General features: G+C 48.0%; 1 protein-coding gene across 1 annotated transcript; it reads left to right on the forward strand.

Annotated features, from left to right (window-relative positions):
• Positions 1 to 200: 200 nt before the first annotated feature.
• Positions 201 to 26,746, forward strand: LOC143270698 (melanoma-associated antigen B5-like). Its single transcript, XM_076561606.1, has 2 exons — positions 201 to 336; positions 25,388 to 26,746. Exon 2 carries the CDS (start codon positions 25,449 to 25,451, stop codon positions 26,499 to 26,501), a length of 1,053 nt encoding a protein of 350 aa, XP_076417721.1. The 5' UTR covers positions 201 to 336; positions 25,388 to 25,448; the 3' UTR covers positions 26,502 to 26,746.

Raw genomic sequence — 26,746 nt, forward strand, 5'->3', positions numbered from 1 at the left:
TCCTGAGGTTTAAAGAGAGTTCGCTCGGAGAGGGTGACTTCTGGAAGTTGGATTTGGGAGGCAGACACCCAGGAAGGTGGAGTTGCAGAAGCAACCCAGCAAGAGCGCTCGAGTCTTCCCTGGCCACTGTCTCTGAGACCGAGAAGTACACCCCCCACGCCAGAGGGGGCGCCAGAGAGGCGGGGCTTCCGGCAGCGTCTCGGGGGTTCTTCCCTCCGCGAGGGCGTGATTTCCTTCTCCACAGTTCGAGACCGAGACCGGGAGGCGTAAGGAGCGCTGTCCGCGGCCGCCGGCTCAACAGGACCAGGAGACAAGCCCCAGTCTGTGTGGTTCCAGGTGAGAAGGTTGAGAAAGGCATCTCAGAGTCGAATTCCCTGCTCTTGAACCCGTGCCTTTGGTCTCGGACTCTGTCCTTGAGACTCGGCTTCGCACCAACCGCCCCCGGTTTACCTAAAGCCCGGCGTCGAAGCCGAGGACCCGCTCCCCGCCCGGCCCGTGGGCCCCTTGTTGCCAGAGGTGGTCCATCATCTCAGAATAAAGCTCTTCACCTCCATCCGGACAGCTTCCCGCCCCCTCACCGCCACCTCCTCCCCGCCGGCCATCTGCCCCCCTCCCCCCCACTTCTCGGCTTTTCTACCGGTCGCCGCCATTTCGAAAGACCACGAGGCTGGCCGTGGCCGTGGCGGTTGCGGTGGGGCAGGCCTTTACTCGCATCACTGGGAGGCAGAGGCAGGGGCATTTAATCCTGTCGCTTGGGGGCAGAGGCAGGGGCATTTAATCCTGTCGCTTGGGGGCAGAGGCAGGGGCATTTAATCCTGTCGCTTGGGGGCAGAGGCAGGGGCATTTAATCCTGTCGCTTGGGGGCAGAGGCAGGGGGATTTAATCCCAGCACTGGGAGGCAGAGGCAGGAGAATTTAATTCCAACATTCGGGAAGCTGGTGCAGGGGGAATTAATCCCAGCACTGGGAGGCAGAGGCAGGGGCATTTAATCCCAGCATATGGAAGCAGACAGCAGAATTTAATCCCAGCACTTCAAGGGAGACACAAGGGGACTTAATCCTAGCATTGGGAGGCAGAAAAAGGTGGATTAAATCAGTCACTTGGGTGCAGAGGCAGGGGGATTTAATCCTAACACTGGGATGCAGAGGCAAGGGAATTTAATCCTAGCTCTGGGAGGGAGATGAAGGGGGAATTAATTCCAGCACTGGGAGACAGAGGCAGGGGGATTTAAGCCTGGTACTCGGAGGAAGAGCCAGGGGGATTTAGTCCTAGCACTTGTGAAGCAGAAGCAAGGAGATTTAATCCTAGCAATCGGGAGGCAGAAACAGGAAAATTGAGTCCCAGCACTGTGGTGGATATGAAGGGGGATTTATTTCCACCTCTGAGAGGCTCATGCAGGAGGATTTAATCCCATCAGTTGGGGGCAGAAGCAGGGAGATTTAATCTTATCACTCAGGGACAAAGGCAGGGGGATTTAATCCCATCACTTGGCAACAGAGCCAGGAGCATTTAGACCCAGCACTGGCAGGGGGGCAGAGTCAATGGAATTTAATCCCAGCACTTGGAGGGAGAAGAAGGTGCATTAAATTCTACCACTCGGTTTCTGAAGGCTGATGCAGGGGAATTTAATCCCAGCACTGAGAGGGAGAGCCTGAGGTAAATAATCATAGCACTCAGAGGCAGAGGCAGGAGGATTTAATCTCAGCACTGGGAAGAAGAGGCAGGGGGTTTTAATTGCAACAATTTGAGGCTGATGCTGGGGGATTTAATGCCATCACTTGGGGCAGAATCAGGGAGATTTAATCCTATCACTCAGGGAAAGAGGCAGGGGGATTTAATCCCATCCTTTGGGGACAGAGGCAGCAGGATTTAATACCAGCACTGGGAGGCAGAGGACAGGGATTTAATAAATGCACTGGTAGGGAGACGAAGGGGCATTAAATTCAAGCATTTGGTATCAGGAGGCTGATGGAGAGGGATTTAATCCCAGCACTGGGAGTTAGAGGCAAGGGAATTTAATCAGAGCACTGGGAGGGAGAGGAAGTCGTATTTAATTCCAGCAATTGAGAGACTAATGCAGGGAAATTTAATCCATCAGTAAGGGGCAAGTCAGGGGTCTAAAACCCTAGCACTGAGAAGCAGAGGCATTGTAGTTTAATCCTGTCATTCCAGGGCAGAGGTAGGGGGATTTAATCCCAGTACTGGGTGGCAGATGCAAAAGGCATTAATCCTAGCAATTCGGAGGCAGGGGAAGGGGATTTTAGTCCCAGCACTGGGAGGCAGACACAGGGAAAATTAAATCAAGCACTTGGAGGCAGAACAGAGGATTTAATTTAAGCACTTGGGAGGCTGATGGAGGGGGATTAAATCCAATCAGTTGGGGACAGAGGGAGGAGAAAATAATCCAAGCACACAGGGACAGAGGCAGGCTGATTTAATCCTAGCACCTGTTAGGCAGATGCAGAGAGAATTAATCCTAGCACTTGTGAGGCATAGTCAGGGTATTTTAGTCTGAACCCTGGGAGGCAGAGGCAGGGAAATTTAATTCCAGCATTTGGAAGAAGAAGCAGGTTGATTTAATTCCAGCACTTGGGAGGCTGATGCAGTGGGATTTAATCCCAGCACTGGAGGCAGAGGCCAGAGAATTTAAGAAATGCATTGGGAGAGAGAAGAAGGGGCATTAATTTCAAGCATAAGGTATCAGGAGTCTGATGCAGGGGTATTTAATCCCAGCACTTGGAGTTAGAGGCAAGGGAATTTAATCAGAGCACTGGGAGGGAGAGGCAAGAAAAATAATCCCGGCACTGGGTAGGAAAAGGAAGGGGCATTTAATTCTGGCACTTGGGGAGGCTAATAAAGTGTGATTTAATCTGAACACTGGCATTCAGACACAGAGGGATTTAATCCCATGGCTGGTAGGCAGAAGCAGGGAGATTTAATGCCAGCACTGGGAGGCAGAAGTTCAGGGATTTAATTCCAGCAGTCAGAGGCAGAGGACAGAGGATTTATTTTCAGCACTTGGGAGACTGATGCAGGGTGATATAATCCCAGCACTGGGAGGCAGAGGCAGGGGTTTGTAGTCTCAGCACTGGGAGGCACAGGCAGGGGAATTTAATCCAAGCACTGGGGGCAGAGGCAGGAAATTTAATCCCAGCACTGGGAGCTAGAGACAAGGGAATTTCATCCAAGTAGTGGGAGGGAGAGGAAGCGGGATTAAATTCCAGCCATTGGGAGACTAATGCAGTGGGATTTAATCCATCAGTTGGGGGCAGAGTCAGGGATCTTTAACCCCAGCACTGAGAGTCAGAGGCATTGTTGTTTAATCCTATCACTCCAGGCATATGCAGGGGATTATATCCCAGTCCTGGGTGGCAGATGCAGAGGGAATTAATCCTAGCACTTGGGAGGCAGGGAAATTTAATTCAAGTACTTGGAAGAAGCACGTGAATTTAATTCCAGCACTTGGGAGGCTAATGGAGGGGGATTTAATCCCAGCACTGGGAAGCAGAGGCATAGAGATTTAATCCCAGCACTCGGAGGCAGAGGCAAGAAAATCATTCCCAGCACTAGCAGTTAGAGGCAAAGGAATTTAATCTGAGCACTGGGAGGGAGAGGAATGGGGATTTAATTCTAGCCCTTGGGAGACTCATTCAGAGGGATTTAATCCTGTCACATGGGGGCAGAGGCAGGGGGATTTAATCTCAGCACTTGGAGGCAGAGGTAGGGCGATTTAATTCTAGTACTGGGAGGAAGATCCAGGGGGATTTAATCATAGCAATTGCAAGGAGGAGACAGGGAAATTTGATTCCAGTATGTGGAAGCCAAAGCCAGAGGATTTAATTCCAGCACTTGGTAGTTATAGGCAGGTAGATTCAATGCCAGCATTTGAGGCAGAGGCAGTTGGATTAAATCCAGTCACTTGGGGCAGAGGCCAGCTGGATTTAAGCAAAGCTCAGGGAGGCACAGGCAAGAGAATTCAGACCCATTGCTGTGGTGGAAATGAAGGGGGATTTAATTCCACCTCCGAGAGGTTGATGCAGGAGAATTCAGTCCCATCACTCGGGGACAGAGCCAGGGCATTCAGTCCCAGCACTGGGGGGCATAGTCAAGGGAATTTAATCCCAGCACTTGGAGGGAGAAGAAGGTGCATTAAATTCTACCACTCGGTTTCTGAAGGCTGATGCAGGGGAATTTAATCCCAGCACTGAGAGGGAGAGCCTGAGGTAAATAATCATAGCACTCAGAGGCAGAGGCAGGAGGATTTAATCTCAGCACTGGGAAGAAGAGGCAGGGGGTTTTAATTCCAACACTTGGGAGGTTGATGCAGAGGGACTTAATCCCATCACTTGGGAGCAGAAGCAGGGAGATTTAATCCTATTACTCAGGGACAGAGGCAGGGGGATTTAATCCCATCCCTTGGGGACAGAGGCAGCAGGATTTAATCCCAGCACTGGGAGGCAGAGGCCAAGGGATTTAATAAATGCACTGGTAGGGAGAAGAAGTGGCATTAAATTCAAGCATTCGGTATCAGGAGGCTGATGCAGGGGGATTTAATCCCAGCACTGGGAGTTAGAGGCAAGGGAATTTAATTTGAGCACTGGGAGGGAGAGGAAGCAGGATTTAATTCCAGCACTTGGGAGACTAATGTATGAGGATTTAATCCCATCAGTTGGGAGCAGAGCCAGGGGTCTTTAACTCCGGCACTGAGAGGGAGCAGCATTTTGGTTTAATCTCATCAATCCAGGGCAGAGGCAGTGGGATTTAATCATATCAGTTGGGTCACAGAGGCAGGGGAAATTATTCCCAGCACTCAGAGCCATAGGCAGGAAGATTTTATCACAACACTGCGTGGCACATTCAGGGGGACTTAATCCTAGCACTTGGGAGGTAGAGGCAGGAGGTTTTATTTCAAACACTGGGAGGCAGACCCAGGGAAATTTAATTTCAGCACTTGGAGGCAGAGCCAGAAGATTTAATTTCAGCTCTTGCAAGGCTGATGCAGGGGGATTTAATCCAAGCAATGGGAGGCAGAGGCCAGGGAATTTAATAAATGCACTGGGAGGGAGAAGTAGGGGCATTAAATTCAAGCATTTGGTATCAGTAGGCCGATGCAGGGGGATTTAATCCCATCACTTGGGGACAGAGGCAGGGGGATGTAACCCAGCACTGGGAGGTGGACGCAAAGGAGATAATCCCAGCACTGGGAGGAAGAGGAAGGGGCATTTAATTCTAGCACCCAGTAGGCTGATACAGGGGGATATAATCCAAGTACTAGGAGGGAGATACAGGTTGATTTATTCCCAACACTGGGAGACAGAGGCAGGTGGATTTAATTCCAGCATTGTGAGGCAGAGGCATTGTGCTTTAATCCTGTGACTCTGGCAGTTTTAGGGGATTTTATCCCAGTCCTGGGTGGCAAATGCAGAGGGAATTAATCCTAGCACTAGGGAGGCAGTGGTAGGGGATTTTAGTACTAGCACTAGCAGGGAAATTTACTTCAAGCGCATGGAGGCAGAACATAGGATTTAAATTAAGCACTTGGGAAGCTAATGCAGGGGGATTTAATCCCATCACTCAAGGACAGGGGCAGGGGGATTTAATACCAACACTTAGGTACAGAGGCAGGGGATTCAATCCAAGCCTTGGGAGGCAGAGTCAAGGGAAATAATCCCAGCACTGGGAGGCAGAGGAAGGGGCATTTAATTCTGGCACCTGGGGAGGTTAATGCAGTGGGATTTAATCTGAACACTGGGATTGAGGCACAGAGGGATTTAATCCCATATCTTGTAGGCAGAAGCAGGGAGATTTAATGCAAGCACTGGGAGGCAGAAGCTCAGGGATTTAAATCCAGCAGTCAGAGACAGAGGACAGAAGATTTATTTTCAGTACTTGGGAGGCTAATGCAGGGTGATATAATCCCAGCCCTGGGAGGCAGAAGTAGGGGTTTTTAGTCCCAGCACTCAGTGGCAGAGGCAATGGAATTTAATCCAAGCACTGGGAGCAGAGGCAGGAAACTTAATCCAAGCACTGGGAATTAGAGGCAAGGGAATTTCATCCGAGCAGTGGGAGGGAGAGAAAGCAGGATTTAATTCCAGAACTTGGGAGACAAATTTAGTGGGATTTACTCCATCATTTGGGGGCAGAGCCATGGGTCTTTAATCCCAGCACTGAGAGGCAGAGGCATTGTGGTTTAATCCTGTCACTCCGGGCACATGCAGGGGATTTTATCCAAGTCCTGGGTGGCAGATGCAGAGGGAATTAATCCTAGCACTTGGGAGGCATAGTCAGGGTATTTTAGTTCCCAGCACTGCAAGGAAGAGGCAGGGAAATTTAATTCTAGCACTTGGAAGAAGAAGCAGATGGATTTAATTCCAGCCCTTGGGAGGCTGATGCAAGGGGATTTAATCCCAGCACTGGGAGGCAGAGGCCAGGGAATTTAATAAATGCACTCGGAGGGAGAAGAAGGGTCATTAAATTCAAGCATTTGGTATAAGTAGGCTGATGCAGGGGGATTTAATCCCATCATTTGGGGACAGAGGCAGGGGGATTTAATCCCAGGACTGGGGGACAGAGGCAAAGGAAATAATCCCAGCCCTCTGAGGCAGAGGAAGGGGCATTTAATCTAGCACACAGTAGGCTGATACAGGGGGATATAATCCAAGTACTGGGAGGGAGATGCAGGTTGTTTTAATCCCAACACTGGGAGACAGAGGCAGGAGGACTTAATTTCAGCATTGTGAAGCAGAGGCATTTTGGTTTAATCCTGTCACTGCAGCAGATGTAGGGGATTTAATCCAAGTCCTGGGTGGCAGATGCAGAAGGAATTAATCCTAGCACTGGGAAGGCAGAGGCAGCGGATTTTAGTCCTAGCACTAGCAGGGAAATTTAATTTAATCGCATGGAGGCAGAACATAGGATTTAACTTAAGCACTTGGGAGGCTAATGCCGGGGGATTTAATCCCATCACTCAGGGACAGAGGCAGGGGGATGTAATCCCATCACTGAGGGACAGAGGCAGCCGATTCAATCCAAGCCTTGGGAGGCAGAGGCAAGAGAAATAATCCCAGCACTGGGTGACAGAGGAAGGGGCATTTAATTCTGGCACCTGGGGAGGCTAATGCAGTGGGATTTAATCTGAACACTGGGATTGAGGCACAGAGGGATTTAATCCCATGGCTGGTAGGCAGAAGCGGGGAGATTAAATACCAGCACTGGGAAGCAGAAGCTCGGGGACTTAATTCCAGCAGTCAGAGGCAGAGGACAGAGGATTTATTTTCAGCACTTGGGAGGCTAATGCAGCGTGATATAATCCCAGCCCAGGGAGGCAGAGGCAGAGGTTTTTAGTCCCAGCACTGAAAGGCAGAGGCAAGGGAATTTAATCCAAGTACTGTGGAGGAGGCTCGAAATATAATCCCAGCACTGGGAGTTAGAGGCAAGGGTATTTAATCTGATCAGTGTGAGGGAGAGGAAGCGGGGTTTAATTCCAGCACTTGGGAGACTAATTTAATGGGATTTAGTCCATCAGCTGGGGACACAGCCATGGGTCTTTAACCCCAGCACTGAGAGGCAGATGAATTGTGGTTTAATCCTGTCACTCGGGGCAGATGTAGGGGATTTTATCCCAGTCCTGGGTGACAGATTCAGAGGGAATTAATCCTAGCACTTTGGAAACATTGTCAGGATATTTTAGTTCCCAGCACTGGGAGGAAGATCAGAGAAATTTAATTCCAGCACTTGGAAGAAGAAGCAGTTGGATTTAATTCCAGCACTTGGGAGGCTGATGCAGGGGGATTTAAACCCAGCACTGGGAGGCAGAGGCCAGGGAATTTAATAAATGCAGTGGGACAGTGAAGAAGGGGCATTAAATTCAAACATTCGGTATCAGTTGGCTGATGCAGGGAGATTTAATCCCAGAACTTGTTTTAGAGGCAAGGGAATTTAATCTGAGCACTGAGAAGGAGGGGAAGCAAGATTTAATTCCAGCAATTGGGAGACTAATGCATGGGGATTTAATCCCATCAGTTGGGAGCAGATTCAGGGGCCTTTCTCCATGGCCCTGAGAGGGAGCAGCATTTTGGTTTAATGTCATCAATCCAGGACAGAAGCAGCAGGATTTAATCACATCAGTTGGGGGCAGAGAGGCAGGGGAAATTAATACCAGCACTCAGAGCCAGAGGCAGGGAGATTTTATCCCAGTACTGGGTAGCAGATGCAGGGGGAATAAATCCTAGCACTTGGGAGGTAGAGGTAGAAGGTTTTATTCTAAGCACTGGGAAGCAGAAGCAGTGAAATTTAATTGCAGCACTCGGAGGCAGAGCCGGAAGATTTAATTTAACACTTGGGAGGCTGATGCAGGGGGATTTAATCCCAGCATGGGAGGCAGAGGCAAAAGAAATAATCCCAGCATTGGGAGGCAGCGGAAGGGGCATTTAATTCTGGCAGCTGGGGAGGCTATGCAGTGCGTCAATCTGAACACTGGGATTGAGGCACAGAGGGATTTAATCCCATGGCTGGTAGGCAGACGCAGGGAGATTAAATGCCAGCACTGGGAGGCAGAAGCTCGGGAATTTAATTCCAGCAGTGAGAGAAAGAGGACAGAGGATTTATTTTCAGCACTTGGGAGGCTGATGCAGGGTGATATATTCCCCGCACTGGGAGGCAGAGGCAGTGGTTTTTAGTCCCAGCACTATGAGGCAGAGGCAGGGGAATTTAATCTGAGCAGTGGGAGGGAGAGGAAGTGGGATTTAATTCCAGCCCTTGGGAGATTAATGCAGTTGGATTTTATCCATCAGTTGGGGGCAGAGTAAGGGGTCTTTAACCCCAGCACTGAGAGGCAGAGGCATAGTGGTTTAATCCTGTCACTCTTGGCAGATGCAGGGGGATTTTATTCAAATCCTGGGTGGCAGATGCAGAGGGAATGAATCCTAGGACTTGGGAGGCATAGTCAGGATATTTTAGTTCCCAGCACTGGGAGGAGGAGGCAGGGAAATTTAATTCCAGCACTTGGAAGAAGAAGCAGGTGGATTTAATTTCAGCACTTGAGAGGTTGATGCAGGAGGATTTAATCACAGCACTGGGAGGCCGAGGCCAGGGTATTTAATAAATGCACTGGGAGGGAAAAGAAGGGGCATTAAATTCAAGCATTCGTTATCAATACGCTGATGCAGGGGGATTTTATCCCAGCACTGGGAGGCAGAGGCCAGGGAATTTAATAAATGCACTGGGAGGGAGAAGAAGGGGCATTAAATTCAAGCATTCGTTATTAGTAGGCTGATGCAGGGCGATTTTATCCCAGGATTGGGAGGCAGAGGCCAGGGAATTTAATGAATGCACTGGGAGGGAGAAGTAGGGGCAATAAATTCAAGCATTCGGTATCAGTAGGGTGATGCAGGAGGATTAATCCCAGCACTGGGAGTTAGAGACAAGGGAATTTAATCTGAGCACTGGGAGGGAGAGGAGGCATGATTTAATTCCAGGACTTGGGAGACTAATGCATGGGGATTTAATCCCATCAGTCGGGAGCAGAGTCAGGGGTCTTTAACCCTGGCAATGAGAGGGAGCAGCATTTTGGTTTAATCTCATCAATCCAGGGCAGAGGCAGCAGGATATAATCATAGAAGTTGCGGGGCAGATGAAGGGGGAATTAATCCTAGCACTTCGTGGGTTCCGGCAGGAGGTTTTATTCCAAGCACTGGGAAGCAGACGCAGGGAAATTTAATTTCAGCACTTGGAGGCAGAGCCAGAAGATTTAATTTCAGCTCTTCCAAGGATGATGCAGGGGGATTTAATCCCAGCACTGGAAGTCAGAGGACAGGGAATTTAATAAATGCACTGGGAGGGAGAAGAAGGGGCATTAAATTCAAGCATTCCGTATCAGTAGGCCGATGCTGGGGGATTTAATCCATCAAATGGGGACAGAGGCAGGGGGATTTAATCCCAGCACTGGGAGGCAGAGGCAAAGGAAATAATCCCAGCACTGGGAGTTAGAAGAAGGGGCATTGAATTCTAGCACCCAGTAGGCTGATACAGGGGGATATAATCCAAGTACTGGGAGGGAGATGCAGGTTGATTTAATCCCAACACTGGGAGACAGAGGCAGGTGGATTTAATTCCAGCATTGTGAGGCAGAGGCATTGTGGTTTAATCCTGTCACTCCAAGCAGATGCAGGGGTTTTTATCCCAGTCCTGGGTGGCAGATGCAGAGAGGATTAATCCTAGCACTTGGGAGGCAGAGGCCAGAGAATTTAATAAATGCACTGGGAGGGAAAAGAAGGGGCATTAAATTCAAGCATTCGTTATCAGTAGGCTGATGCAGGGGGATTTTATCCCAGCAATGGGAGGCAGAGGCCAGGGAATTTAATAAATGCACTGGGAGGGAGAAGTAGGGGCAATAAATTCAAGCATTCGGTATCAGTAGGCTGATGCAGGGGGAATTAATCCCAGAACTGGGAGTTAGACGCAAGGGAATTTAATTTGAGCACTGGGAGGGAGAGGAAGCATGATTTAATTCTAGGACTTGGGAGACTAATGCATGGGGATTTAATCCCATCATTTGGGAGCAGAGTCAGGGGTCTTTAACCCCTGCAATGAGAGGGAGCAACATTTTGGTTTAATCTCATCAATCCAGGGCAGAGGCAGCAGGATTTAATCACAGAAGTTGGGGAGCAGATGCACGGGGAAATTAATTCTAGCACTTGGGAGGTAGAGGCAGGAGGTTTTATTCCAAGCACTGGGAGGCAGATGCAGGGAAATTTAATTTCAGCACTTGGAGGCAGAGCAAGAAGAGTTAATTTCAGGACTTGGGAGGCTAATGCAGGGAGGTTTAATCCCAGCACTGGGAGGCAGAGGACAGGGAATTTAATAAATGCACTGGGAGGGAGAACAAGGGGCATTAAATTCAAGCATTCGGTATCAGTAGGCCGATGCTGGGGGATTTAATCCCATCACTTGGGGACAGAGGCAGAGGGATTTAATCCCAGCACTGGGAGTTAGAGGCAAGGGAATTTAATCTGAGCACTGGGAGGGAGAGGGAGCAGGATTTAATTCCAGCACTTGGGAGATTAATGTATGAGGATTTAATCCCATCAGTTGGGAGCAGAGTCAGAGGTCTTTAAATCCGGCACTGACAGGGAGCAGCATTTTGGTTTAATCTCATCAATCCAGGGCAGAGGCAGTGGGATTTAATCATATCAGTTGGGTCACAGAGGCAGGGGAAATTATTCCCAGCACTCAGAGCCATAGGCAGGAAGATTTTATCACACCACTGGGTGGCAGATACAGGGGGACTTAATCCCAGCACTTGGGAGGTAGAGGCAGGAGGTTTTATTCCAAGCACTGGGAGGCAGACACAGGGAAAATTAATTTCAGCACTTGGAGGCAGAGCCAAAAGATTTAACTTCAGCACTTGGGAGGCTGATGCAGGGGGACATAATCCCAGCTCTGGGAGGCAGAGGACAAGGAATTTAATAAATGCACTCGGAGGGAGAAGAAGGGGCATTAAATTCAAGCATTTTGTATCAGTAGGCCGATGCAGGGGGATTTAATCCCATCACTTGGGGACAGAAGCAGGGGGATGTAACCCAGCACTGGGAGGTGGACGCAAAGGAAATAATCCCAGCACTGGGAGTTAGAGGAAGGGGCATTTAATTCTAGCACCCAGTAGGCTGATACAGGGGGATATAATCCAAGTACTGGGAGGGAGATGCAGGTTGTTTTAATCCCAACACTGGGAGACAGAGGCAGGAGGACTTAATTTCAGCATTGTGAGGCAGAGGCATTGTGGTTTAATCCTGTGACTCAGGCAGATGTAGGGGATTTTATCCAAGTACTGGGTGGCAGATGCAGAAGGAATTAATCCTAGCACTTGGGAGGCAGAGTTAGGGGATTTTAGTCCTATCACTAGCAGGGAAATTTAATTCAAGCGCATGGAGGCAGAACATAGGACTTAAATTAAGCACTTGGGAGGCTAATGCAGGGGAATTTAATCCCATCACTCAGGGACAGAGGCAGGGGGATGTAATCCTATCAGTTAGGTACAGAGGCAGGGGATTCAATCCAAATCTTGGGAGGCAGAGGCAAGAGAAATAATCCCAGCACTGGGTGACAGAGGAAGGGGCATTTAATTCTGGCACCTGGGGAGGCTAATGCAGTGGGATTTAATCTGAACACTGGGATTGAGGCACAGTGGGATTTAATCCCATGGCTGGTAGGCAGATGCTTGGAGATTAAATGCCAGCACTGGGAGGCAGAAGCTGGGAGATTTAATGCAAGCACTGGGAGGCAGAAGATCTGGGATTTAAATCCAGCAGTCAGAGTCAGAGGACAGAAGATTAATTTTCAGCACTTGGGAGGCTGATGCAGGGTGATATATTCCCAGCCCAGGGAGGCAGAGGCAGGGGTTTTTAGTCCTAGCACTGCGAGGCAGAGGAAGGGAATTTAATCCAAGCACTGGGTGAGAGGCTCTAAATATAATCCCAGCACTGGGAGTTAGAGGCAAGTGTATTTAATCCGATCTGTGTGACGGAGAGCAAGCAGGATATAATTTCAGCACTTGGGAGACAAATTTATTAGAATTTAGTCCATCAGCAGGGGGTACAGCCATGGGTCTTTAACCCCAACACTGAGAGGCAGAGGCATTGTAGTTTAACACTGTCACTCCGGGCATATGCAGGGGATTTTATCCCAGTCCTGGGTGACAGATGCAGAGGGAATTAATCCTAGCACTTTGGAAACATAGTCAGGATATTTTAGTTCCCAGCACTGGGAGGAAGAGGCAGGAAAATTTAATTCCAGCACTTTAAAGAAGAAGCAGATGGATTTAATTTCAGCACTTGGGAGGCTGATGCAGGGGGATTTAATCCCAGCACTGGGAGGCAGAGGCCAGGGAATTTAATAAATGCACTGGGAGGGTGAAGAAGGGGCATTAAATTCAAGAATTCGGTATCAGTAGGCTGATGCACTGGGATTTAATCCCATCACTTGGGGACAGAGGCAGGGGGATTTAATCCCAGGAATGGGGCCCAGAGGCAAAGGAAATAATCCCAGGACTGGGAGGCAGAGGAAGGGGCATTTAATTCTAGCACAGAGTAGGCTGATACAGGGGGATATAATCCAAGTACTGGGAGGGAGATGCAGGTTGATTTATTCCCACTATAAAAGACAGAGGCAGGTGGATTTAATTCCAGCATTGTGAGGCAGAGGCATTGTGGTTTAATCCTGTGACTCCGGAAGATGTAGGGGATTTTATCCCAGTCCTGGGTGGCAGATGCAGAGGAAATTAATCCTAGCTCTTGGGAGGCATAGTCAGGGTATTTTATTGCCCAGCACTGGGAGGAAGAGGCAGGGAAATTTAATTCCAGCACTTGGAAGAAGAAGCAGGTGGATTTAATTTCAGCCCTGGGAGGCTGATACAGGAGGATTTAATCCCATCACTCAGGGACAGAGGCAGTGGGATTGAATCCCATCACTTGGGGACAGGGGTAGGGGATTTAATCCATCCTTGGGAGGCAGAGCCAAGAGCAATAATCCCAGTACTGGGTGGCGTAGGTAGGCTCACTTAATTCTGGCACCTGGGGAGGCTAATGCAGTAGGATTTAATCTGAACACGGGGATTGAGGCACAGAGGGATTTAATCCCATGGCTGGTAGGCAGAAGCAGGGAGATTTAATGCCAGCACTGAGAGGCAGAAGCTCGGGGATTTAATTCCACCATTCAGAGGCAGAGGACAGAGGATTTATTTTCAGCACTTGGGAGGCTGATGCAGGGTGATATAATCCCAGCATTGGGGGGCAGAGGAAGGGGCATTTAATTCTGTCACCTGGGGAGGCTAATGCACTGGGATTTAATCCAAACACTCGGATTTAGGCAGAGAGGGATTTAATCCCATGGCTGTTAAGAAGCAGGGAGATTTAATGCAAGCACTGGGAGGCAGAAGCTCGGGGATTTAATTCCAGCAGTCAGAGTCAGAGTACAGAGGATTTATTTTCAGCATTTGCCACGCTGGTGTAGGGTGATATAATCCCAGCACTGGGAGGCAGAGCCAGGGGTTTTTAATCCCAGCACTGTGAGGCACAGGCTGGTGAATTTAATACAAGCACTGGGGGCAGAGGCAGGAAATTTAATCCCAACACTGGGAGATAGAGCAAGGGAATTTACTCTAGGCAGTGGGAGGGAGAGGAAGCGGGATTTAATTCCAGCCCTTGGGAGACTAATGCAGTGGGATTTAAACCATCAGTTGGTGACAGAGTCAGGGGTCTTTAACCCAAGCACTGAGAGGCAGAGACATTGTGGTTTAATCCTGTCACTCCAAGCAGATGCAGGGGTTTTTATCCCAGTCCTGGGTGGCAGATGCAGAAGGAATTAATCCTTGCACTTTGGAGACATAGTCAGGGTATTTTAGTTCCCAGCACTGGGATGAAGAGGCAGGGAAATTTAATTCCAGCACTTGGAAGAAGAAGCAGGTGGATTTAATTCCAGCACTTGGGAGGCTGATGCAGTGGGATTTAATCCCAGCACTGGATGCAGAGGCCAGGGAATTTAATAAATGCACTGGGAAGGAAAAGAAGGGGCATTAAATTTAAGCATTCGGTATCAGTAGGCTGATGCAGGGGTATTTAATCCCAGAACTGGGAGTTAGAGACAAGGGAATTTAATCTGAGCACCTGGAGGGAGAGGAAGCAGGATTTAATTCCAGGACTTGGGAGACTAATGCATGGGGATTTAATCCCGTCAGTTGGGAGCAGATTCAGGGGTCTTAAACCCTGGCACTGAGAAGGAGCAGCATTTTGGTTTAATCTCATCAATGCAGGGCAGAAGCAGCAGAATATAATCACATCAGTTGGGCACAGAAGCAGGGGAAATTAATCTCAGCACAGAGCCAGAGGCAGGGAGATTTTATTGGATTACTGGGTGGCAGATGCAGGGGGAATTAATCCTAGCACTTGGAAGGTAGAGGCAGGGGGTTTTATTTCAAGCACTGGCAAGCAGACGCAGGGAAATTTAATTTCTGCACTTGGAGGCAGAGACAGAAGATTTAATTTCAGCTCTTGCAAGGCTGATGCAGGGGGATTTAATCCCAGCACTGGGAGGCGGAGGCAAAGGAAATAATCCCAGACTGGGAGGCAGAGGAATGGGCATTTAATTCTGGCAGCTGGGGAGGCTTATGCATTGGGATTTAATCCCATCACTTGGGGACAGAGGTAGGGGGATTTAATCCCAGCACAGGAAGGCAGAGGCAAAGGAAATAATCCCAGCACTCGGAGGCAGAGGAAAGGGCATTTAATTCTAGCATCCAGTAGGCTGATACAGGGGGATATAAAGCAAGTATTGGGAGGGAGATGCAGGTTGGTTTAATCCCAACACTGGGAGACAGAGGCAGGTGGATTTAATTCCAGCATTGTCAGGCAGAGGCATTGTGATTTAGTTCTGTCACTCCGGCAGATGTAGGGGATTTTATTCCAGTCCTGGTTGGCAGATGAAGAGGAAATTAATCCTACCACTTGTGAGGCAGAGGTAGGGGATTTTAGTCCTGGCACTAGCAGGGAAATTTAATTCAAGTGCTTGGAGGCAGAACATAGGATTTAAATTAAGCACTTGGCAGGCTAATGCAGGCAGATTTTATCCCATCACTCATGGACAGAGGCAGCGGATTCAATCCAAGCCTTGGGAGGCAGAGGCAAGAGAAATAATCCCAGCACTGGGTGACAGAGGAAGGGGCATTTAATTCGGGCACCTGGGGTGGATAATGCTGTGGGATTTAATCTGAACACTGGGATTGAGGCACAGAGGGATTTAATCCCATGTCTGGTAGGCAGAAGCAGGGAGATTTAATGCCAGCACTAGGAGGCAGAAGCAGGGAGATTTTATTCCAGTCCTGGGAGGCAGAAGCTCAGGGATTTATTCCAGCATTCAGAGGCAGAGGACAGAGGATTTATTTTCAGCACTTGGGAGGCTGATGCAGGGTGATATAATCCCAGTACTGGGAGGCAGAGGCAGTGGTTTTTAGTCCCAGCACTGTGAGGCAGAGGCTGGGGAATTTAATCCAAGCACTGGGGGCAGAGGCAGGAAATTTATCCCAACCCTGAGAGTTAGAGGCAATGGAATTTTATCTGAGCAGTGGGAGGGAGAGGAAGCGCGATGTAATTACAGCACTTGGGAGACTAATGCAGTGTGATTTAATCCATCACTCTGTGGCAGAGTCTGGGGTCTTTAACCCCAGCAGTGAGAGGCCAAGGCAGTGTGGTTTGATCCTGTCACTCCGGGCAGATGCATAGGATTTTATCCCAATCCTTGGTGGCAGATGCAGAGGAAATTAATCCTTGCACTTGGGAGACATAGTCAGGGTATTTTAGTTCCCAGCACTTGGAGGAAGAGGTAGGGAAATTTAATTCCAGCACTTGGAAGGAGAAGCAGGTGGATTTAATTTCAGCACTTGGGACGGTGATACAGTGGGATTTAATCCCAGCACTGGGAGGCACAGACCAGGGAATTTAATAAATGCACTGGGAGGGAGAAGAAGGGGAATTAAATTCAAGCATTTGGTATCAGTAGGCTGATGCAGGGGGATTTAATCCCATAACTTGGGGACAGAGGTAGGGTGATTTAATCCCAGCACTGGGAGGCAGAGCAAAGGAAATAATCCCAGCACTATGAGGCAGAGGAAGGGGCATTTAATTCTGGCACCTGGGGAGGCTAATGCAGTGGGATTTAATCTGAACACTGGGATTGAGGCACAGGGAATTTAATCCCATGTCTGGTAGGAAGAAGTAGGGAGATTTATTGCCAGCACTGGGAGGCAGAGGAAAGGGCATTTAATTCTAGCATCCAGTAGGCTGATACAGTGGGATATAAAGCAAGTGTTGGGAGGGAGATGCAGGTTGATTTAATCCCAACACTGGGAGACAGAGGCAGGTGGATTTAATTCCAGCATTGTGAGGCAGAGGCATTGTGGATAGTTCTGTCACGTGGACAGATGTAGGGGATTTTATTCCAGTCCTGGGTGGCAGATGAAGAGGGAATTAATCCTAGCACTTGGGAGGCAGAGGTAGGGGATTTTAGTCCTAGCACTAGCAGGGAAATTTAATTCAAGCGCTTAGAGGCAGAACATAGGATTTAAATTAAGCACTTGGGAGGCTAATGCAGGCAGATTTTATCCCATCACTCATGATCAGAGGCATGGGGATGTAATCCCATCACTCAGGGACAAAGGCAGGCGATTCAATCCAAGTCTTGGGAGGCAGAGGCAAGAGAAATAATCCCAGCACAGGGTGACAGAGGAAGGGGCATTTAATTCTGGCACCTGGGGAGGCTAATGCTGTGTGATTTAATCTGAACACTGGGATTGAGGCACAGAGGGATTTAATCCCATGGCTGGTAGGCAGAAGCAGGGAGATTTAATGCCAGCAGTGGGAGGCAGAAGCAGGGCGATTTTATCCCAGTCCTGGGAGGCAGGAGCTCGGGGATTTAATTCCAGCAGTCAGAGGCAGAGGACAGAGGTTTATTTTCAGCACTTGGAAGGCTGATGCAGGGTGATATAATCCCAGCACTGGGACACAGAGGCAGTGGTTTTTAGTCCCAGCACTGTGAGGCAGAGGCTGGGGAATTTAATCCAAGCACTGGGGGCAGAGGCAGGAAATTTAATCCCAACACTGGGAGTTAGAGGCAAGGGAATTTTATCCCAGCAGTGGGAGGGAGAGGAAGCGGTATTTAATTTCAGCACTTGGGAGACTAATGCAGTGGGATTTAATCCATCATTTGGGGGCAGAGTCAGGGGTCTTTAACCCTAGCACTGAGAGGCAGAGGCATTGTGGTTTAATCCTGTCACTCCAGCAGATGCAGTAGATTTTATCCCAGTCCTGGGTGGCAGATGCAGAGGGAAATAATCTTTGCACTTGGGAGACATAGGGTATTTTAGTTCCCAGCACTGGGAGGAAGAGGCAGGGAAATTTAATTCCAGCACTTGGAAGGAGAAGCAGGTGGATTCAATTTCAGCACATGGGAGGCTGATGCAGTGGGATTAAATCCAGCACTGGGAGGCAGAGGCCACGAAATTAATAAATGCACTGGGAGGGAGAAAAGGGGGCATTAAATTCAAGCATTCATTATCAGTAGGCTGATGCAGGACGATTTAATTCCATCACTTGGTGACAGAGGCAGGGGGATTTAATCCCAGCAATAGGAGGCAGAGGCAAAGGAAATAATCCCAGCACTGGGAAGCAGAGGAAGGGGCATTTATTTCTGGCAGCTGGGGAGGCTAATGCAGTGGGATTTAATCTGAACACTGGGATTGAGGCAGAGAGGGATTTAGTTCCATGTCTGGTAGGTAGAAGCAGGGAGATTTAATGCCAGCACTGGGAAGCAGAACCTCGGGGATTTAATTCCAGCAGTCAGAGGCAGAGGACAGAGGATTTATTTTCAGCACTTGGAAGGCTGATGCAGGGTGATATGATCCCAGCCCTGGGTGGTAGGGGCAGGGGTTTTTAGTCCCAGCACTGTGAGGCAGAGGCAGAGGAATTTAATCCAAGCACTGGTGGCACAGGCAAGAAATTTAATCCCAGCACTGGGAGTTAGAGGCAAGGGAATTTAATCTGAGCAGTGGGAGGGAGAGGAAGTGGGATTTAATTCCAGCACTTGGGAGACTAATGCAGTGGGATTTAATCCATCAGTTGGGGGCAGAGTCAGGGGTCTTTAACCCCAGTACTGAGAGGCAGAGGCATTGGTGATTAATCCTGTCACTCCGGGCAGATAGATTTTATCCCAGTCCTGGTTGGCAGATGCAGAGGGAATTAATCCTAGCACTTGGGAGGCAGAAGCAGGGGATTTTAGTCCCAGGTCTGGGAAGCAGACACAGGGAAATTGAATTTCAGCACTTAGAAGCAGAGCTGGAGGATTTTATTTCAGCACTATGTAGGCTGATTCAGGGGGATTTAATCCTCTCAATTGGGGGCAGAGGCAGGGTAAATTAATTCCAGCACTCAGGAACAGAGGCAGGCAGATTTAATCCTAGCACCTGGGAGGCAGATGCAGGGGGACTTAATACTAGCATTTGGGAGGCATTGTCAGGATTGTTTAGTACCAACACTAGGAGGCAGAGGCAGGGAAATTTAATTCAAGTACTTGGAAGAAGCAGGTGAATTTAATTCCAGCACTTTGGGGGCTGATGCAGGGGGATTTAATCCCAGCACTGGGAAGCAGAGGCAAGAAAATCATTCCCGCACTGGTAGTTAGAGGCAAGGGAATTTAATCTGAGCACTGGGAGGGAGAGGAATGGGGATTTCATTCTAGCCCTTGGGAGTCTCATTCAGGGGGATTTAATCCTGTCACTAGGGGGCAGAAGCAGGGGGTTTTAATCTCAGCACTTGGAGGCAGAGGTAGGGCAATTTAATCCTAGTACTGGGAGGAAGATCCAGGGGGATTTAATCGTAGCAATTTCGAGGAGGTGACAGGGAAATTTGATTCCAGTATGTGGAAGCCAAAGCCAGAGGATTTACTTCCAGCACTTGGGAGTTAGAGGCAGGCAGATTTAATGCCAGCATTTGAGGCAGAGGCAGTTGGATTAAATCCAGTCACTTGGGGCAGAGGCCAGCTGGATTTAAGCAAAGCTCGGGGAGGCAAAGGCAAGGGAATTAAAACCCATTGCTGTGGTGGAAATGAAGGGGGATTTAATTCCACCTCTGAGAGGTTGATGCAGGAGGATTCAATCCCATCACTCGGGGACAGAGCCAGGGCATTTAGTCCCAGCACTGGGGGGCATAGTCAAGGGAATTTAATCCCAGCACTTGGAGGGAGAAGAAGGTGCATTAAATTCTACCACTCGGTTTCTGAAGGCTGATGCAGGGGAATTTAATCCCAGCACTGAGAGGGAGAGCCAGAGGTAAATAATCACAGCACTCAGAGGCAGAGGCAGGAGGATTTAATCTCAGCACTGTGAAGAAGAGGCAGGGGGTTTTATTCCAACACTTGGGAGGTTGATGCTGGGGGATTTAATCCCATCACTTGGGAGCAGAAGCAGGGAGATTTAATCCTATCACTCAGGACAGTGGCAGGGGGATTTAATCCCATCCCTTGGGGACAGAGGCAGCAGGATTTAATCCCAGCACTGGGAGGCAGAGGAAGGGGCATTTAATTCTGGCACCTGGGGAGGCTAATGTAGTGGGATTTAATCCCAATACTGGGATCGAGGCACAGAGGATTTAATCCCATGGCTGGTAGGCAGATGCAGGGAGATTTAATGCCAGCACTGGGAGGCAGAAGCTCGAGGATTTAATTCCAGCAGTCAGAGGCAGAGGACAGAGTATTTATTTTCAGCACTTTGGAGGCTGATGCAGGGTGATATATTCCCCGCACTGGGAGGCAGAGGCAGGGGAATAAATCCTATCACTTTGGGGCAGAGGCAGGGGGATTTAATCCCAGCACTAGGAGGCAGAGGCAGTGGGATCTCATCTCAGTACTGGGAGGGAGAGGCAGGTGGTTTTAATTCCAACAGTCAGAGCCTGGAATAGGGTTATTTAATCCTAGCACTCGGTGGAAGATTCAGTGGTCTTTAATCTTAGCACTGAGAGGCAGAGGCATTGTGGTTTAATCCTGTCACTCCGGGGCAGAAGCAGAGGGATTTAATCCCATTACTGGGTGGCAGTTGTGGTGGGAATTAATCCTAGTATTTTGAGGCAGAAGCAGGGGGTTTTATTCACAGCACTGGGAGGCAGCCCAGTGAAATTTAATTTCAGCACTCGGAAGCAGACCCGGATGATTTAATTTGAGCACTTGGGAGGCTGATTCAGGGGGATTTAATCCCAGCACTGGGAGGCAGAGGCAGGGGGATTTAATCCCAGCACTGGGGGGGTGGAGGCAGGAAAATTTCTTCCCAGCACTGGGAGTTAGAGGCAAGGTAATTTAATCAGAGCCCTGGGAGGAGAGGAAGCTGGATTTAATTCAATCCCTTGGGAGACTAATGCAGGGGATTTAATCCATCAGTTGGGGACAGAGGCAGGGGGATTTAATCCCATTACTGGTAGGCAGATGTGGGGGGAATTAATCCTAGTACTTTCGAGGCAGAGGCAGGGGGTTTTATTCACAGCACTGGGAGGCAGCCCAGGGAAATTTAATTCCAGGACTGGAGGCAGAGCCAGCCGGTGGATTTAATTTCAGCACTTGGTAGACTAATGCAGGGGGATTTAATCCCAGCACTGGGAGGCAGAGGTAGGGGGATTTAATCCCAGCTCTGGGAGGGGGGGTGCAGAGGCAGGAAAATTTCTTCCCAGCACTGGGAGTTAGAGGCAAGGGAATTTAATCAGAGCACTCAGAGGGAGAGGACGTGGGATTTAATTCAAGCCCTTGGGAGACTAATGCAGGGGGATTTAATCCATCAGTTGGGGACAGAGGCAGGGGTATTTAATCCCATTACTGGTAGGCAGATGCAGGGGTATTTAATCTTAGCACTTGGGAGGCAGAGGCAGGGGGTTTTAGTCCCATTACTGGTAGGCAGATGCAGGGAAATTTAATTCCAGCACTGGGGAGGCTGATGCAGGGGGATTTAATCCCAGAACTGGGAGGCAGAGGCAGGGGGATTTAATTACAGCACTTGGGAGGCTGTTGCATGGGGATTTAATCCCAGAACTGGGAGGCAGACACAGGGGATTTAATCCTAGCACTGGGAGTTAGAGGTAAGGGAATTTAATCCCAGCACTAGGAGTGAGAAGGACATTTAATTCCAGCACTCTGGAGAATAATGCAGTGGGATTTAATCCCATTAGTTGGGAGCAGAGGCAGGGGGATTTAGTACCAGAACTCCCAGTCAGAGTTAGGCAGATCTTCATGAGTACAAGGCCATTCTGGCCTACAGTGCATCTTCCAGTACAGGCTCCAAAGCTACACAGAGAAATCCTTATTCAAAAAACCTGGAAAAAAACAAAAACAAACAAAAAACAAAAAACCCACAACACCCAAATCATTGTTCTTGGTCTCTATACTAACCAAAGTGGTTAACACCATTCTCACCCTACTGGAAACCCTTTATTTCAGTCTTGTCCCATCTCAAAAAATAGCCAAGTCCCACAAAATATGTCCTGAGTGACATTCTCTCCTAACCATTAAGAAGTATCCCAGTCCTGTAGGAAACTCTTCCCCTTTTAACAGCTTTGGCCCAACTCAGAGGAGCACCTCCATCTCAAATAATCGAGCTTGTTCTCTATTTTAGCCAGTGCAGAAGACATCTACCTTTACCTCAGTAACCACCATTTTTATGTTGATATTTTTAAAATAATTTCATTTATTGTGATTTAAATATCATGGATTCCATCTTTTCCCCACTTCCTTTTCCTCTTTCCAAACCATGTACCTACCTTGCTCACCTTTAAATTACTAGTCTCTTTTTCTTTAATTGTTGGTGGTGGTTGTGGTGGTGGAGTAGGTGGCAGTGTTGTTGTTGTTGGTGGTGGTGGTGGTAGTGTGTGTGTGTGTGTGTGTCTGTGTGTGTGTATGTGTGTGTGTGTGTGTGTGTGTGTGTGTGTCTGTGTGTGTGTGTGTGTCTGTGTCTGTGTCTGTGTGTCTGTGTGTCTGTGTGTGTGTGTAGTGCTACATGCATACATGTTTTCATGGTGACTGGAGTCCAAACAAGACAGGGACAGGGAGGACAGCAATCAGCATGTTCCTGTGGAGGGAGGCAAGCTCAGGAGGTAAGGCAGTCTTTAAGAGAGCCAGCTCCAAGACTGCATCCAGGTTATACAAAAAAAATCCATGAATTTGGTGAGGGCTTAGGAAAAATTCTTATCCACTTGAGGGTTAGACTTTATCTGAGGGGGAAAATAAGGAAACATATATGCTTTCTGATGGTAACTTTTTCTTTTACTTCGTCTTAAAAAAATCTCTTCCTCTGAAAATCTGTCTCCCAGTTGTATAGCTTGATCTGCTTAAGAGGCCCCCTAGCAATATTGTCAGAATCTGTCCCTGGTGCATGAGCTGGCTTTCTGGAGCCCAATACCTATGGTGGGATACCTGGCACAGCCTTGAGTCGGGGCGGCGGGGGCTTAGACATGCCTCAACTTAATATACCTTCCCACAGGAGGCCTTACCTTCTTGTAGGAGTGATTGAGGTTGTGTTGGGAGGGGGTGGCTGGAGGGGTGGGAGAAGGGAAGAGGGGGATCTTTGATTGCTGTATAAAATAAATAAAATATTTCTTAATAAAAACCAAACTTAAAAGGAAAATCTGACTCCATATATTTATATCTCTTCTCTCTATCTATCTATATATATATATATATATATATATATTTCTCTTTTTGAAAGTCTCTCTTGTTCTCACTCTCCTGCCTAGTTTCATTCGCTTTCCTCAGCTCCCTCTGCATACCCACATACATGTTCACACATTGCCTCATTCCTCTTTCTTCCTCTCATGGCCAAACTCTGCAAAATTATATGTTACATTTTCAGGGTCTGACCCATTCTCATAACATATAAGTCACATAGTTTTTCTCAGGCTAGGAAGGTTGCACTGACTGGCTAGTGGGTAACACTTGGCCAAGCATGTAGCCTGAATGGTTAGTGTTCCCAGACATAGAATGACATTGAAATGCAGGACTTAACAATAACAGTAGTTGGCTAAACCTTGAATGATTGGAGTACATGCAGAAAGAGAATTATTGCAGGGGGTTATGTCTACCAATGTTGCTTCAGTTCTGATCTTGATTTAGCAATTAACAAATGGAATTAATGTCTGTGTGTTCTCTGCAAGGGCAGTTAGTCTGGTTTGAATTTGTTCGGAAATCTAAAATTAGCTGTCTTTTGTGAATGAGAAAATTATTACTTTCCTGTGTCAGTTATGAAAAATATTCCAGTACTGTTTTTATTGATCAGAATTACACAGCTTAAACAGACTTTCTGACCATGCATAGCTAATTTATTTTTTACGAGATAAACACATAAGCAGTAGGGAAAATACCCATAACTGTTATTAGGGAAGAAATGAAGTGGCACATGAGAAAAATTTCAGACAGAAACAGCCAGGCTTTTACAGTCAATGAATCCACAGCATTGAAAGATGGGGCTCCTCATCAGGTGGGGCTGGTGAGTGGACCTGTCAAACACTTGTTGTCATCTGCTTTATACTCCCATGGCCTCCTGCAAGGGGGCTTCAACCCTAGACAAGAACTATAGTCTGTGACCACCATTTTAATCTGTCTCTGTGCAGTGTAAATCATAGCTGTCCCTCCTGTGCCACACAAACCCTGGTTCTCAGTCTCTATTACTTTCAGAGAAGGAATCACATCACACCTGAGGAAGCTGGTCCTTGTTTGCAGTAGGGGAACACCCCAGAGGAAAAAGATACCCCTAACAATTTAGAGAAGCCCAGGGAAGAATGGGACAATTGAAATACACACTCATGTATGCATTTATGGCTTCAAAAAATGTCACAGTCAATAAAAATGTGGGCCACATTTTAGTAGAGGAAAGAAGCCCATGCTGACAATAGAAAATGCAGAAAAACACAGGTGGAGATAGTCACAAAGGCCAAGCATGGGTGTCCCACAGATATATGCCCTCTGTTCCTACAGAATTAGAGAACTGAGGCTATCGACATGAGGGGAAAAGATCCTCATATTGACCAAAGAAGCAACACTATGTTTTGTAAGGAATTAAGAATGTGTTCTAAGGGAACTCCCCATCCCAATACACTCAGGAGATTCACAGCCTGCCCCTATCATCAATCCTTTGAGGTATATGCAGGGCTATTGTGTTAACTACTATCAGAAGAGTCTTAAGAGTAATGAGATTCTTAGGGTGAATGGAGGGTCCTTTAGCCAGGTAAGTCCTCTGAGTATGGTCAGAAATCAGATAAGGACTCCATGGGAGGAATCAGAGTACTTCTCCCATGCTAAGAGCCTAGATTTTCTGTGCAGTAGTATTGGTTCAGGCCCCCATTTACTCCCATGCTATGAGGCTGTAGCTAAAATAGTGGTAAGGATTTTGGTCAGAGGACATGGCCTAACTATTTCTACAAGGAAGTTTAAGTCATGTCTGAGGAAAACACACACAACAGAGTACATCACAGGGAGACATTTGGCAAGTGGTAGAGGAGAGAGGTTCAGGATTTCCAAGAACTTGCTTGAAGATTCTCAGTGGAAACTGAAAAGGCCCCAACAACTCTAAGAAGCTAGAAGGCATGAGTGGCAGCCTGCTGTATTCAGCCAAGCTCAGCAGAGGCAGGAATGACAGGCTGTAAGCCTAGACTTAATCTGCTTCTTCCTTAGGGAACAGGCAGTTGAGAACAGAAGGCCAGTAGGTTCCTAAAATCGGTGCTCTCATGGAAACATACAGAGGTTATGTTAGATAAATAAACAAAGGGTGGATTCCCCTGGAAAAAGGGCTCACATAATTTCATTCTTCCCTTGGCAGGTGTCTGCATCACCAGCATCCTGCCCACACATCTTGCTGTTGTCCCTAGCCAAGAGTCATCATGCCTCGTGGTCATAAGAATAAGCGCCATGCCCGGAAGAAACGCCACCAGGCCCGAGGTGAGGCTCAGGCTTGTGGAAGTGTTCAGGAAATAGCAGAGGAACCACAAGAGGCAGCGGAAAAGTCCTCTGCTGCTTCCCAGAGCCAGCCTGAGGCTGAGTCTTCCAGCACTCCCGAGGCTCCTCAGAAAGCAACACCATCTGCCTCAAGCACTCTGAGTATTTCTTCCTCTGAATCACGTGAGAATTCCTGTGGGGAAAGTGATGAATTCCAGGAAAAGGAATCCCCCATTGAGGACCAGCCCTGCACCATCCGTCCTCACCAAGAAATGGTAGCAAGAAAGGTAATAGTGCTCTTACAGCACCTGCTCCACAACTTCAATGTGAAGCAGCTTACTACTAAGGAAGACATGCTGAAGCTTCTCACCAAGAAGTATGAAGACGACTTCCCTGAGATCTTCAGGAAAGCCTCTCAGAAGCTCGAAGATGCCTTTGCAGTGGAAGTGAGGGAAGTCAACTCCAGTAAGCCCTCATACAACCTCATCAGCAAGCTGAAGCTCCCCAACAATGGGAGGATTCGTCCTGGCAAAGGCTTTCCCAAGACTGCTTTTGTGATGTGTGTCTTAGGTATTATCCTCATTAGGGGCAATTGTGCCAGTGAAGAAGACATCTGGAAAGTCCTGAAGAAGAAGCGAATCTATCCAGGAAAGAAGCACCGCATCTTTGGTGAGCCCCGGAAGCTCCTGACCAATTATTTGGTGAAGCTGAATTACCTGGAGTACAGGCAGGTGGCCGGCAGTGTTCCTCCACGCTATGAGTTCCTGTGGGGTCCCCAAGCCTATGCTGAAACAAGCAAGATGAAAGTCCTGGAATATTTGGCCAAGATAAACCAAACAACACCTAGTGCCATGGCTGCCATTTACGAAGAGGCTTTGAAAGATGACCAAGGACAAACAGAAGCCAGAGATGAAGATGACTCTGATGCCACTGACCAAACTAGTGAAGATCCCTCAGTAAAATTACCAGCAAATCCCACTGTCCCCGTTGACCCTTAAAGTTTTCCTGTCATTGAGATAAGGACACAAAGCATGAAAAAAAGGTTTTCTTGAAAATATGAAATAATCTTAGAGTTAGTAGGCCAGGACACTGGGAATAGCAGGGGATTAGAACACAGTTAAGTCTAGTTTCCTTTAATTGCATTCATTATGTGGTTTGGTAAAGTTAAATGCAATAAATGTAATTAAATATTTCCCCTGGTTTGTAAAACAAAAGTCAATAAAAGTCAAATGTTTATGAATTA

Source organism: Peromyscus maniculatus, chromosome X (genome assembly GCF_049852395.1).
Source record: "Peromyscus maniculatus bairdii isolate BWxNUB_F1_BW_parent chromosome X, HU_Pman_BW_mat_3.1, whole genome shotgun sequence".
Lineage (NCBI taxonomy): Eukaryota > Metazoa > Chordata > Mammalia > Rodentia > Cricetidae > Peromyscus > Peromyscus maniculatus.

Bases quoted from the DNA above. Each gene is read 5' to 3' on its own strand.
- LOC143270698 (XM_076561606.1), top strand. From the start codon at position 25,449: ATGCCTCGTGGTCATAAGAATAAGCGCCATGCCCGGAAGAAACGCCAC.